Source organism: Oreochromis niloticus, linkage group LG11, assembly GCF_001858045.2.
Source record: "Oreochromis niloticus isolate F11D_XX linkage group LG11, O_niloticus_UMD_NMBU, whole genome shotgun sequence".
Taxonomy (NCBI): Eukaryota; Metazoa; Chordata; class Actinopteri; order Cichliformes; family Cichlidae; genus Oreochromis; species Oreochromis niloticus.
In genome coordinates, this window is record NC_031976.2 from 2,003,889 (window position 1) to 2,018,942 (window position 15,054).

The following is a 15,054-nucleotide window of genomic DNA, read 5'->3' on the forward strand; positions in this document are numbered from 1 at the left end:
CTGTAGTTAGTCAAGCAAAACCTGAATTGATGAAGTGCAATGCAAATCAGAAACAGGGAGTGTTAGCCTTCAACGCTACATCTCAGCACTGCTGTGAACACATTTCAAAAGCCACAACTTTTACTTTAAAGTCAGTCTGTTTCTAGGAGTTACTATCATCCACTCGTTTCTGTAGTCCCAGTCTGAAGCTTGAGCTAAACATTTGCCGACACCATCTTGGTTTTAAAAAAACAATTAAAAAAAAACAAGGTGCAGTCAAACTGAAGCTGCTCACTTACTGGCTAAACTGTAAAGAAAGCCATAGACTTCCTGTAGACTTCTATATAACCACATGTCCATGTTTGTTACTGTCTATGGTATGTCTTTCATTTATTAATGCAGTTTTCAACCAAGCATGTTATCATTAGTTGATAACTTAGCACCCAACCCAATGCCAAGGACAAACTATATGATTTTAGAAAGAGCTTTTTTGTATGTCTTCATACACAGAAAAATGTAAAAATGAGTGCTGTCAACGTTAATTTCGTTAAAATTACGTTAACACCATAACCGCATTAATGCGTCAAATCTCCGTTAGCAAGTTAGCGCGGATCGCGCCGTGTGTGGGCCTGCACAGCATCAACGCGTTAGCGCAGTTAGCTCGTTAGTGCCGTCCAGCCCCACCCAGAAGGCAATCCGCGCTAACTCGCTAACAGAGATTTGCCGCATTAATGCTGTTATGGCGTCAACCTCATTTTAATGAGATTAACGCTGAAAGCACGAGTAAAAATGTGTGCTTCGAGGTATGAACAGTCAGTTATGCCGATTTAACTGTCAAAACCACATTAACTGTGTGAAGCAGGCAGGATGGACCCAAACGCAGACTCGCAGACACAGCTTTATTGCAGACATACAAAACTAAACTAAACACACGGAGAAACACACGGCCATGAGGGAGATCGCGACGCAGGACCAAGGGAGACACAGAAGGGCAAACACGGGAACAAACCACAGGAGGGAACACAGCTGAACGTGATCCAACTAATGAGCAGCGTTGCCAACTCCTCAGTAAGGAAAATCGCTATTGGTTGTCCTAAAAGTCACTAGAAGTCGCTAAATGACGTCATCGCCTAATTTGCATAATTGGTCACACTAATGTAATTGTAACCTACGTTGTTGGAGAGAGAAATAATATCGTGGAAGAGACATAAAGTGAGTAAAAAACGTCCTAAATGCAGTTAGAATTTATTTAGAACTACAAATTAAATTTCTTTTAGCAATTATTGTTTTTTAATGTCACAATTCCAACCCTGCTCCTTTACCCGGGCTTGGACCGGCAAAAGTGACCCGAAATTGGCACTCTGGTGGAGTTACTGTGTGTGTGTGTGTGTGTGTGTGTATGTGTGTGTGTGTTAATTAGTAGTTTTAAACCTTGTGATCCACAAAACAGCATAAGAGTAAAAGAATATCTGACTGCGTAACAGTCAGTGCGGCAGCAGCGGCTTCGCTCATGCGCGATTCATTGGCCGTTTGGACGCATAGATGTGAACGTCTCCTGCCCTGATAGCAGCTGGGGGAGGACTATCCTCCGCCTGTGAGCGCTTTGGCACGAGCGAGGTGCCCACGGCAGCACCGCTGCTTGTTGAGAGTAAGAGCGATACGCGTTTTCACATCAAAAAGTCGTCATAAATAAGTCTCCAATAATACCAGAAAAAATCGCCAGATTTGTCGCTAGTCGCTTTTTAGAAAAAAAAGTCGCTAAGGGGTCTGAAAACTCGATTAAATATAGCAACAAAGTCGCTAAGTTGGCAACACTGCTAACGAGACAGGGGGAAACAAAACTGAACCAGACAGGAAACTATCAAAGTAAAACAGGAAGTACTAAGACACAGACTAATTCACACAACATGACACAGGAGCCAGGAGGAAAGCACGCTCAGGGAAACGAGATGGACCAGGGAGATAACAGGAGGAGACAACGAGGGGGGACGCTGAAATAGTTAAGGGAGATGAGACACAGAGAGAGAGAGAGAGGGAGCAAATGACAGGGTGAGAGACATGATGGGCTGGATAAACATGAACACACACACACACATAAACACAAACACACAGAGAGGGACACAGTGGACAGAGATACAAGGGAAACCTAATGGACAAGAAACTAAATCAACATGGCTCTACACTTCATCCTGCAGCATCTGGACTCCCCAGGAACCTACGCCAGGATCCTGTTTGTGGACTTCAGCTCTGCCTTCAACACCATCCTTCCAGACCATCTCCAAGGCAAGCTTTCCCAGATGAATGTGCCTGATCCCATCTGCCGGTGGATCACTGACTTCCTGACGGACAGGAAGCAGCATGTGAGGCTGGGAAAGAATGTCTCGGACTCCCGGACCATCAGCACCGGCTCCCCTCAGGGCTGTGTTCTTTCTCCTCTGCTCTTCTCCCTGTACACCAACTGCTGCACCTCCACCCACCAGTCTGTCAAGCTAATCAAGTTTGCAGATGACACCACTGTTATTGGACTCATCTCGGATGGGGATGAGTCTGCCTACAGGAAGGAGGTTGAACGTCTGGTGTCCTGGTGCAGCCACAACAACCTGGTGCTGAACGCCCAGAAGACAGTGGAGATTATTGTGGACTTCAGGAAGCACACAGCCCCACTCCCCCCATCATCCTGACTGACACCCTCATCACCTCTGTGGACTCATTCCGCTTCCTGGGTACCACCATCACCCAGGACCTGAAGTGGGAGCCCACCATCACCTCCATCATAAAGAAAGCCCAGCACAGGATGTACTTCCTGAGGCAGCTGAAGAAATTCAACCTGCCAACACGGACGATGATGCAATTCTACACTGCAATCATCGAGTCCATCCTCACCTCCTCCATCACCGTGTGGTACGCTGGAGCCGCTATCAGGGACAAACAGAGACTGCAGCGTGTTGTGCGCTCTGCTGAGAAGGTGATTGGCTGCAGACTCCCATCTCTGCAGGACCTGTACACCTCCAGGACACTGGGGCGTGCAGCTCGGATCACAGCTGACCCTTCTCACCCTGGACACAGTCTGTTTGACCTGCTCCTCTCAGGCAGGAGGCTCCGGTCCATTCGCACCAGAACCTCTCGCCTACTACTTAGCACTTTTAATTCTTTAATTCTTATTTTTATGTCAATTTAAGCGTTATATGACAGTATGTTTGCACTAAGTACCGTAGCAATTTCCTAATGTTGTAAACCTGCTCAACATTTGGCAATAAAACCCTTTCTGATTCTGATTCTGATTCTAAACAGAGAATACATATAACACAAAACAGACTAAACTTACGACTACTAATGAAGCTAAAACATTAACCAAAATGACACCAAAACACAAGAAAATCAAAATGCTGGGTCAAAATGACTCAGAATGGCAAACTGTGCTATGATACTGATGGAATTTTAAGATAAGTTAGTTTCGTACTATAACACTTATTAAATGCTTGCTCTGCCATCTTTTCCCCAGCTGTCCATGACCACAACAGAACATAATCAAGGACACCAACATATCAGCGAGTTCCTTTACCTTCAGTTCACTGTTCACAGTTTTACCTGGTAGTTACTGGGTGTAATATTTGGTAACTAATTTATTTGTGTTTGTTTCTGTGGTTCAGCCTGTTTAAATTTAATGATCCATAAAAGCGCATGAAATTTTAAAAAGTGTAAATAATAATACAGCATTTAAAATTCTAGGTCCAGTATTATAAGCTAAATTTATTTAGGATCAAAAGGACTTTGTTAGAGAAGGACTTGTGATTGGTACTTTGTACATTGGTATTATATTTAAGACCTGAATCTGTTTTTCCTTTCAGAGGTCAGCTGATAAATAAATGTATTTAAGATTCTCAATGTCCTTAGATGTACTGGAGGAGAAAAAAATAGTATACAGTGGAAATACTCAAGTAGAAGTACAACTAGGAAGCATACAGTTTGTGAGAAAATATGACAACCAACCACTGGTTCCCACTTTTCCATACAAGCATAACAAAAGCTCATGTTAAGTCTCTCATCACGTTCCCTCAGGAGACACCTCGTGGCTGCAGGATGACTGTGAGGAGATCAAGGCTCCTGAATGTCCTGCTGGGTATGTTGAAATCTTAGCAGTAAAGAAACAGGAGGGTAGCAGGGTTGAACTTGGTTGACCACGTCTGAGTTCATGCATTTAAAAAAATTCTCCCATGCACATGCAGGTTTGTGCGTCCGCCGCTCATCATCCTGTCCGTGGATGGATTTAGAGCTTCGTATGTGAAGAGAGGGAACACTGTCATCCCCCACATTGAGAAGCTCAGTAAGTCCTGTAAAAAATGAGCTTTTGGTTCTGAAATGAGGAGTGAACAGTTTCCTGTTAGGAACTGAACGTGACACTAATGAAGCCATGAGCTCTGGCAGGCTGTGCTTCTGCCGTAGTCTAAGAAATTGTTTTGCTGTGTCCTTTTGAGGAACGTGTGGAACCCATGCACCGTACATGAGACCTGTTTACCCCACGAAAACCTTCCCCAACCTCTACTCGCTGGCTACAGTAAGTCATGGCACACTCGTGTTTCTGTGCTCCTGTCACTGTCACTGGGTTGTTGTAATAAAAATGTGTCTGTTCCACAAAGATTACATGTTCATTTCAGCAAAGTAAGAAGTGCCACAAGACTGTAGTAGCAGAAATAAACTCAACTTTTTGACAAATTATTTGTGTTTATTTATGATTAATAATGTAATTGTGACAAATGCATAAAGCTCTTTGGTGATGTTCTCATGGATCCGGCTGCAGTCTATGAATATGTCATTTTTTTAATGTATTCCCTAAGTGCTTTTAAACAGAGCAAAGATTGTTTATCACAACGTATCCAAACGTCCTACTTTTATTTTGCATGCTTACATTATTTTACTTGTGCAGTCCAATCAGCAACATTCACTTTGGTCTTAGGGAGCTACTTTGTTACCAGGAGCGACGTATGTTTCAAGTCCCTGTCGTGTTGGAAAACAATATAAAGACCCAGATCCAGTTTTGTCACTGGCTGCTTGACATTTTGTGTAAAGTCTTCACAAATCCTTCTTTCATCTTGGCTCCTTCCACCTTGACCAGATTACCAGTTCCAGACACACTGAAGCATGATACTCCCACCACCGTGTTTCACTGTGGAGACGGTTTCTTTGGCTTTCACGTCTCTCCCTTCTTTCTTTAAACTTGGGCAGCGTCTCTTTGACCTAAGTCCTCTAGTTTTGTCTCATCTGACCAAAGAATGCACTTCCAGCAGGCATAATCTTTTTCCAGGTTGTTCTTGGCATACTTCAGTCTGGCTTAGGTTTTCCTTGGTCTGCAGCCTTGCAGTCTTCTTTGAGGATAGTCTTCTTTGAGACTGCACTTCCTCACATGGCTAACTCGTTCATTAGTTTATTGCCAGTTGCTCCGGGGTCTTTAGACACATCTCTCAGCCTTTGAAATGTTTCACCTCCCACCTCTGTCAGGCTTCTTCTGTACCGTCTTTCTCAATGATAGTCCTCACTCCAGGTTGTGACACTTGGAAACGCTGTGCTAACTTTGTACATCCATCTCCTGATTTGTGAACATCAACAATTCTTTTCTTAGGTCTAAACTAATTTCTTTTTTTTTGTTATCCTTGCTCCGTTAAAAATGCATTTTCAGACAGATTTTACATTTCAAAGGGGGGTTATAATTGTGTCCTGATCTTTACATAAATATGTAAGTGACTATGTGTTGCTATAGACGTTAAATTTACAGGCCAGCCTGTAGATGAGCTGTTTTTGGAGAGGTCTTTGGGTTCAAATGCAATGTTTTTTGTGCTCTGTGTGATGCCTTTGGAACAACATCACTGCTGAAATTCGAGACAAAGCCTGAGGTTTGGATAAGGCAGGATTTTGAGGCTTCCTCTTATTTACCGTGAGACAACAAACATTACTGACCAAAACATAATGGTTTGATTCTGTCCAAGGGGCTTTACCCAGAGTCTCATGGCATCGTTGGAAACACCATGTATGACCCAGGGTTTGATGCAACCTTCACCCTGAGAGGCCGAGAGAAGCTCAATCACCGCTGGTGGGGAGGACAGCCAGTAAGTACTGCCAGGAAACAGCAAGAGCTTTTCTTTTAGAGTCGACTACAACAATCAATCAGAGCAGAGGCTGGAGTGACTGGAATCACTGCAGTGGTAGATTTACTCAAACATGAGCTAGGATTTAAAACACAGTGTTGATAAGGAGCATTCCTAACACTAGACTGTTAGCATATTTAAAAATAATTGATGAGCGTCAGCAATCTGTTGTACAGGCGTTAGTGTCAGGTGGACTAATAGAAGCCGGTGTCTTCACACACTGGGATCGCCTTCAGTGCTGCAGTTTATTGTACACCATGAGCTTGGTTTCCTCACACTCATGTTACTGTTTGTGTTACAGCAGTATCCTAATAATCCATGTTGGCCTGATAAAATACTGAGACCTTTGTTTGTTTAGATCTGGATCACAGCACTCAGACAAGGAGTGAAGGCTGCTACCTTCTTCTGGCCTGTGTAAGTCTGCACACACACACAGACACACACACACCCACACACACAGACACAGACACACAGACAAACACAGACACACAGACACACAGACAAACACAGACACACACACACCCACACACAGACACACACACACCCACACACACACACACAGACAAACACACACACACACAGACACACACAGACACACACCCACACACACAGACACACACACACACACACACACACACACACAGACACACACACACACAGACACACACACAGACACACACACAGACACACACACACAGACACACACACTGACACACACACACAGACACACACACACAGACACTGTAACATCACCATGAAATTGTTGGTTGATAAAAGCCGTGGGTGGAATGTCAGGACTTCCTTTGGAAAATATTCGGTCTCTGTTTGTTGATCCATGTGAAAAGTTACCAGCTGACTTCGGTTTAGCAATTTTGCTAATTGTTTTTAATACTTGATGTGTGTTTGATATGAATGTCTGTGTCTCCATAGCTCACGAGAAATGCAGCTCTTCCTACAGTATTGATCAGAATTTAGTCTAACTTAGCTTCAGTGATCACCTTGGTTGTCTTCACTCAAACTGTGACCAAGGTCAGCTTCATATTTAGCATTTTACAGGCACTTCTTCGGTTTTACAAGAATCGCTAATCCTCCTACAGTATTGGTCAAATTTGAGTGAAACACATGTGCACACAATGATCAGCTCACGGTTCTTCACTCACTCTGTGCTCAAGGTCAAGGTGATGGATATCTAGAGAGGTACTACATTGCTGATTTTCTAATATCTAAGCTGCTAAAGTATCTTCGGCTCCCACAAACACTAAATCTCTGTATCACTGACTTGTAACTTTGTGTCTGGTGGTAAGTCTGTTGTAAAAAACTGTCTGTACAGCTCTGATAGGTCAGAGATAATCCATTTAAAGGCTGATTTTCCAGTTCCATCATTTAAACTGTAAAATCTTGTATTGTTGCCTTTAGACGGGACAAAACTCATCAACCTTATGCAAAGGAAATATGCAAAGGAAATGGAGATTCTAATATGTGTTTCATTTTGATAATGGGTCTTTTTTAAACCAAATTATATTATATGTTATCTTTTTCTGTTTGATTTTACTCAATGGTCCGCACGGTGGTTAGCACTGTTGCCGCACAGCAAGAAGGTCCTGAGTTCAATTCCACCATCAGGCCAGGGTCTTTCTGTGTGGAGTTTGCATGTTGTCCCCGTGTTTGCGTGGGTTCCCTCCGGGTACTCTGGCTTCCTCCCACCGTCCAAAGACATGCAGTTTGAGGGGATAGGTTAATTGGATAATCCAAATTGTCACTAGGTGTGAATGTGCGAGTGAATGTGAGTGTGAATGGTAGTCTGTCCCTGTGTGTTGGCCCTGCGACAGACTGGCGACCTGTCCAGGGTGTACCCCGCCTTTCGCCCTATGACAGCTGGGATAGGCTCCAGCGCCCCCCGCAACCCTGGAAAGGATAAGCGGAAGCGAATGGATGGATGGATGGATGGATGGTCCACACTTATTAATTGCACTTCTTAAAATGTCCCGGGCACTGCGTGGTTACACTTTTCTTTTGTTTTTAATAATCTGATCTTATTTTTTTTGTGGTTTGCAGCCATGCGGCAGTTTTAGTAAATGTTTGGTGAGATGTAACAAAGGGAGATTAGTTTCTGGAAAAGGAGAAGAGTTTGTCTGTTGGAAACACTCCTTCATGTCCTGGAGTTCTTCTCCAACCTCCCAATGACATTTCCTATGGGCACTGTATGCCTGTCTATAGCCACCTAGTGTCCCACCGCCTGTACAGCATAATGGTCAGATAATTTGTTGGGCGATACATGCCAATACCTCCATCTTTACAACAAAATGTTTTAACCTGCAGTCTTTCTAATGGCCAGTAGGAGGCGACGCCTCTGGTGTAAAAAGAAGTTCGACTGAACAGAACTCTATGGCTCCCTCAGTTCTCCTGATCTGTGGCCTTAGTAAATTCTTTCTTGAGTTGATGGTCTGTCAGATCAAGTCTTGATGAGTATAATAATATTTACTCAGTAAATCTCAGTTTTATTTCAGTCAAAAATGATTCCTAGCCTTGGCTTCTCAGTCAGACCCACCCACACACATCCACCCTGGTTTCAAATCACCAAGATCCCAGCAGCCTTTTAGACAATAGTAATGTAGATGGTCTGTTTTTAAACCACATTGAAGTGTAACACTGTAAGGTCCAGCCTGTAATGCAGCTGTAGCTTTCACCAACCACACAGGAACATCTTTATATAGCTTAAGATGCCATAATTATGGGTGGCTGTGTTTCAGCTCATAGAGCAGGTCGTCTAAAATGTGAAGGTCGGTGGATTGATCCCCGTCCAGTCCGTTTGCTGATGCTTTGTGTAGGCTCAGGTAAGTGTGTGTAAATGAGCGCTCTTGGTGCTCAAATTGAGTAGAAAGGACCCGCCCATTTACTATGATTAGAGAAAACTGCTGGCCGCTCACTTTTGCAAAAATACGATTTTGATATTTTTGAACTTTTCACCCTGTAAAAAGGTTTGTGTTAAGCTGAGCTTCAGTTCAGGAACAACTAAGAACATTAAGAATGATTCTCTACAGTTCAAGTCATTTAGTGTGTTGTTTGCATCTGTGGGTACCAAATAATATTGAGCTTGTATCACGCTGTCCTTACCTGCTCAGTGAAAGTCTGCAGAGTTTAAATAAACATGCTCAGTGTTAATGTGTGTAAATGACCTCAGCGCTGTCCAGGACTGCAGAATGTGTCTGTTCATGCTCCCTCAGGCTGTTGCATTACATCTACAACTCAGAGGAGCCCACATTTATCAGCAAAGCAGGCTTTTACAGAGCAGGGGGGTACATCTCTGCAGAGAGATGGCAGTGGGCTGTTTTTTATAGCAATTTGTGCAAATGGGCCTGTTTACACTGCGTAGGATTCCTCTGTGAAGCGGGGTCGCAGACGTGCCACTCTGTAGAGCCGTGGGGGCCAAAGATTGGTTTACATTACTTTTCTTGCACTTGGCACTGACAGAGGTGTGTGAGAAAGAGGCAGGAGTGTCCATATGAGACTTCTGTGTGTTTGGGAAAGCCTTCTTTATACAACCTATTTCATAGTTTGATGATTTAGCAGTAACGCTATGGGCCCTGGGATAGTAACAGGGACCAGGGATTGTTTAAAAGTCTGTGTTGGGTTCAGCTTTTTGGGAGGTCCTCAAACTAACCACGGGCACAGGAAAGGGAAGAATAGAAAACGAGTGGGAGTGCACTAAAAACCCAGTGGGAGGTGTGAGGGACTGAATTAAAAGTGTTAGCATCGACAAAAACACAGGAAGGCAGCAGACATGGAGAGAAATGCCTGCTGTTAAGTGTTCCCCCACACTCATACCCACTCCCACCGTGTGTCGTACATCAGGGCTTCGTCTCAGACCTGATAGCTGACAGCTGTGGACTGTATAACAGCCAGCAGCTTGGTTGGTGCATTAGATGCTGAGACACACTTTGAGACTTAAGGAACCTTTTTAAAAAAAAACATCATCAAAAGTCAGTTTGCCTTTCTCTAAAATACAGGCTATAATATTTAGTCACCTCAACACACTTTATATTATAATGTAAAGACCCTACAGTATTAAAGAGAGAACCCAAACAATTAGACAGTCCCTTATAAGCAGCACTTGGTGACAGCAGGAAGGAAAAACTCCCATTTGACAGGAAGAAACCTCTGGCAGGCTGAGGCAGAGGCAGCCATCTGCCGTGACCGGTTTGGAGGGGAGAGAGAAAGCATATAGAGATCGAGCAAAAAACACAACCTACAGGGAAGAGAAGGCAAAAGTTAACAATGTGAAACAGCAATACTGTACATGCATGAGGAGTGGTATATTAACATATTATTATTGCTCTTGACACCATAAATTGTGCTGTGTTAGATAATGTGGGGTAGAGTAGGTGTATTCAAATACTCTACTAATCCATATATGGTATAACCCTGCATGCTGGTATGAAGCAGGATAACAATTCAATGCGCTTCAGAGGAAAAGTTGATCTGAGTTTGGAAATCAACAATTAACCACAGGTCATGTTAGAGCTCTTATTATAGGGACAGATCTCACCATTAATTGTTGGGAGGAGGCTCTGTGAACCCACTGCAAGTAAACGAGTACAGCGAGAAGGACAGAGCTAAGAAACAAAGAAAAGGACAGCACGCCGTCCCATCTGGTTTCAGCTTAGTGAGACTGACTTTTTCACAGGAACATGAGCCAAAACGTACAGCTTCTTTTTAGTTTATTATTTTTCACAATGAAATACAAAAATACAAAGCATCAAATAAAAGTAAAAGAGGGGAGAAAAAATAAAATACCCCCCCCCAACAAACAACACCCCTGTTCGCTGTCAAGTAATCAAAAGTTTAAAAGGAAAAAACTTTCAATCAGTGCAAAATAGCACCAGCCAAGGTATACAGAATAGGAAGGAAGAAAAAATAAGCAAACAAATATAATTAAAAATAAATAGATAAATAAATAAAGGTCATTCCTGAACCTGTGTAGATGGTTGGTCAAAAAATATCAAAAAGGGTTTCCAGACTTTATTAAATTTATTTACAGAGCCTCTCAAAATGAACCTAATTTTCTCTAATTTAAGATGAAATAATACATCCTTAAAACAATGCGAAACCGTGGGCGGGGCTGCGTCCTTCCACTTCAAAAGTATTAGACGTCTTGCCAATAGTGTAGAGAAGGCAATAAGTCTTTGACCACCGGCAGGTAGCTCCAGACCATCGGAATTGATCCCAAATAAAAATAAAAGTGGATTGAGTGACACTCTCATTACAAATATGCATGACAAAGCCTCACAGACATCCGTCCACAGCTTCTTTTTAATCAGAGTGATGGAGTTCAGCATCTTCTAGCATGTGTAACAGACCTGAACCATAAATGGCTTGGGATGAGCTTGATTGCAGCAAACAGGTGCTCAGCAGGTGAGGGAGCTTCTCCAGGTGACGAGCCAGCTGGAGACTGTGCAGAGATCAATTTGATATAAAACTGAAGACTGTGTGTGTGTGTGTGTGTGTGTGTGTGTGTGTGTGTGTGTGTGTGTGTTCCAGTGCCATCCCTTTGGAGAGGAGGATACTGACTATGCTGCAGTGGCTTCACCTACCTGAAGGAGAAAGGTGAGCTGTATGTTTGATTGTGTTACATCTTCTTACTTTCATTTTCATTTTCTTTGACATTTGGAACTGCTTGTTCCCGCTTTAATCCAGAGATAAAGTGACACTGATGTAAAGTAGAATAGCTCCATGCAGTGGATGCGTACCACAGCGTACCACAGCGGGACCTTCAGTTCATTGAATGTCCAAAACAAACCATTTTAGCTCCTTTGATTCTACCTTTAAATGAGCTTTCTTCTGATTGGCTGCCACTTGTGCATGGGAGTCCTCTGATTTATATCTGAGGGATATCTGCTCTTGGTGACATCATAAAGTGCCAAGAGTGGAAAGCTTTTCCAGCAGTCTGAAACCTGGGCTTTCAGCTCACGGGGTAAAATGTTGTCATGGTTTGTTTAGCTGCTGCCCAAACTTGAAATTTGCCTGGATACCTTCAAAGGATGACAGGATACTTCACTCTTTTCTTGCCATTTTCTTTTCTTTTCCTTGCCAGTTTGCCTCACTTTGTTACAACCTAAATGAAGTAATACGAGTTACAGTTACAGATTTTGACCATAGGAGCAAAAAGCCTGTGACCTTAAAGAAGGAAACATGTATGCAAACATCATTATTCTCAGCCAAAGTTATTATAATGTTCTGGCACTATAAACTCAAACTAAGTGTGGAAAGAATTGTTTGTAATTTAAATAAAAATTGGACTTTTGAAAAAGATTGAAGTGACCTAAATAATATTTTACAGCTCAAAATAGAAATAAAAATAATCAAGAAGTCTTTTGTCTACACTTTCATCTCTGCCAGCATACAAGAGGCTTTTTTAATGGAAGCTTTGGCATTTATGTGTATGTTTGGGTTTTTTGCTAATTATTATCTGTTAAACAGCTCAGGAAGAAGGGTGTACAGTAAAACACATTTTTCTATGTGAGATATTCACTATGTTGGCAGCTGTATCACAAGAGTCCAAACCAGCCTCTGGAAACTTTATTTCTTGGTTTTACTTCCACGAGAAGTCGACTTTGACTCACTTTCTGTTTCAGGCCTTATGTTTACGCCATGCACTCTGAGCAGCCGGACACATACGGACACAAAGTGGGGCCCATGAGCACTGATGTAAGTACTCTGCATCTGCACATACTTCTTGTGGCATGTTTGTGGACAGCACGCAGTAAAGGACCATCCAAATGTTTGTTTGGAGGATGACTCGCTCTGTGTGCTCTAGCTGAACAGCTCTTTGAGGATGATTGACAGAATTATCGGCCAGCTCATGGATGGACTCAAGCAGATGAAACTGCACCGCTGTGCCAACATCATCCTGGTCGGGGATCACGGTACGGACACACACACACACACCAGCACAGGTGTGTGCAGAGGTATTACATGCTTGAGGACCGCACGCATGTTCATCACGCACAGCAGCATCTGTGAAGCAGAAGCAGCTTATACAGAATAACATTGCTTCATTCCAGTTGTGTGACTACCAGTGACTAAGACACAGGGCTACGGGTGGAACACAGACTAAATACACACAGGGAAGGTCAACTGAACACAGATGATACACATTAAAACAGTTTATGTAATCACCTGAGACAGATAACCAGCACAAGATCTGAACTCTTCAGTAATGATTCACATTAGTTCTTGTGAGGAAATGAAATAACAGTGGATACACACTAACTCAACACTTTTGCCTGATTTTCTACTTGCTGTGTGTAAGCCACAGTGAACGAGCAGTACTGTATTCAATTCATACTTGATGTTTGAAAGCAGGAGTGGGGTGAAATTGCTCAGCAACTGCAGACAGGCTAAAGCAGCTTAAACGCTTTAATGAACAGTCTCTAATTTTTATGTTATTATACAAAACGTACAAACTCAGCAGGGGGTCAAATAATTATTCCCCCATAGCTAATTAGAGATCTAGAGGACATTAAAAGCCATCAGCTGATGGGACCTAGCAGTTAGATCAGCTGATCTTAACGTTTCACTCTGACCAACACACTAAAGTTTCCTACATTAAATGTTATATCATGTAGCTACAGCTGATATGTATGGTGACAATAATAATCAGGGCAGGTAAGTTTCCACCAGGTTTAATTACAATCTTTAATCCGGTGATTGGAAACCAGACCCAAACTGGAATGAGCTATTGGAGCATGAACTTGGTTTTTGGCTTCAGCTGCTCACATTCTCAGTGTTCACAGGTATGGAAGAGGCCCACTGCGATCGCACCGAGTTCCTCAGTAACTATATGACCAGCATTGATGACATCATCCTCGTCCCTGGAGCCCTAGGCAGAATACGCTCCAGACAGCCCAACAACACCAAATGTAAGAGGTCAAGTTGGTGTCTTTGTTGTGTTTCCTTCTGTTTATTTTAGAGTTTCTTTTCACTCTTATTCTCACTTTGTACTTTTGGTCAGCAAACATAAAAAAAATAACTGTGGTTGAGAAAAAAAGGTTTCTCATGTGATCTCACTGGGAATGCACGCAGTCTCTCTTAGTGAATAAGTGAGTAAAGTTTATTTATAAAGTACTCTGCACAGGCTAGGAGTCACAAAGTTGAGACACAGAAAAAAAGTAAAAGGTAGTTCAGAAGTTCCAATCAACAAAAAGCCTGGTTAAACAAGAAGGTTTAGATGTGCTTTGAAAGACAGAGTCAGCTAAACTGAGCTTTCACAGGAGACCGTTCCACAGTCTTAGTGCCACTCTGAAAGACAGAGTCAGCTAAACTGAGCTTTCACAGGAGACCGTTCCACAGTCTTAGTGCCACAGACTGGACGTCTCTGTTCCCCAAATAACTAATTCTGAGCCTGCGATCTAACAGTGCGAGCAGCAGTTTGTGTAGTAGGCAGCCTTGAGCCGTTTAGTGCGCCGTATGCAAGTACAAGAATTTTATAATGAATCTGCAGGGAGCCAATGTAAAGAATATAAAAAAGGAGTAATGTAAGTTTGCTACTGGAACGTGTTAATAGCCTGGCTGCAGCTTTTAATATTGCTCGGAAACGTCAAAGAGATGATTTATCTGGGCAGGTAAACAGGACATTACAGTAATCTAAGCACGATGACACAAATGCAAGAATTATTTTCTCCAGTTCAGCCGCAGAGGTCGTGTGTCGTAGTTTAGAAATGTTCCTTAAATGAAGCAAATGGGAACGAGAGAAAGATTTTAGCCCAGAGTGGAATAAAAAGTAAAGAGTTCAGCAAAAAGAAGCCAGATCCTGAATGCTTTCCTGATACAGTGCAGCAGAGCTGTAATCATGGTCTCAGCTTTGCTTACATTTAGAACGAGGTCAATGCTAAAGGTCCGGTCACGTATCCACGATGGAGGAGGGTGCACAGCCTGT

At 42.7% G+C, this 15,054-nt stretch overlaps 1 protein-coding gene across 2 annotated transcripts in view; it reads left to right on the forward strand.

The window, feature by feature from the left end:
- The window catches only part of enpp2 (ectonucleotide pyrophosphatase/phosphodiesterase 2), a 48,410-nt gene that overhangs the window by 10,588 nt on the left and 22,768 nt on the right, over nucleotides 1–15,054 (forward strand). For both annotated transcript variants that reach the window (XM_013268386.3, XM_005472366.4), the window contains exons 5-13: nucleotides 4,039–4,099; nucleotides 4,206–4,303; nucleotides 4,455–4,534; nucleotides 5,961–6,080; nucleotides 6,478–6,533; nucleotides 11,658–11,723; nucleotides 12,752–12,824; nucleotides 12,934–13,042; nucleotides 13,913–14,038. In XM_013268386.3, coding sequence (XP_013123840.1) covers nucleotides 4,039–4,099; nucleotides 4,206–4,303; nucleotides 4,455–4,534; nucleotides 5,961–6,080; nucleotides 6,478–6,533; nucleotides 11,658–11,723; nucleotides 12,752–12,824; nucleotides 12,934–13,042; nucleotides 13,913–14,038 — 789 coding nt within the window. The remainder of the gene's footprint in view (nucleotides 1–4,038; nucleotides 4,100–4,205; nucleotides 4,304–4,454; nucleotides 4,535–5,960; nucleotides 6,081–6,477; nucleotides 6,534–11,657; nucleotides 11,724–12,751; nucleotides 12,825–12,933; nucleotides 13,043–13,912; nucleotides 14,039–15,054) is intronic.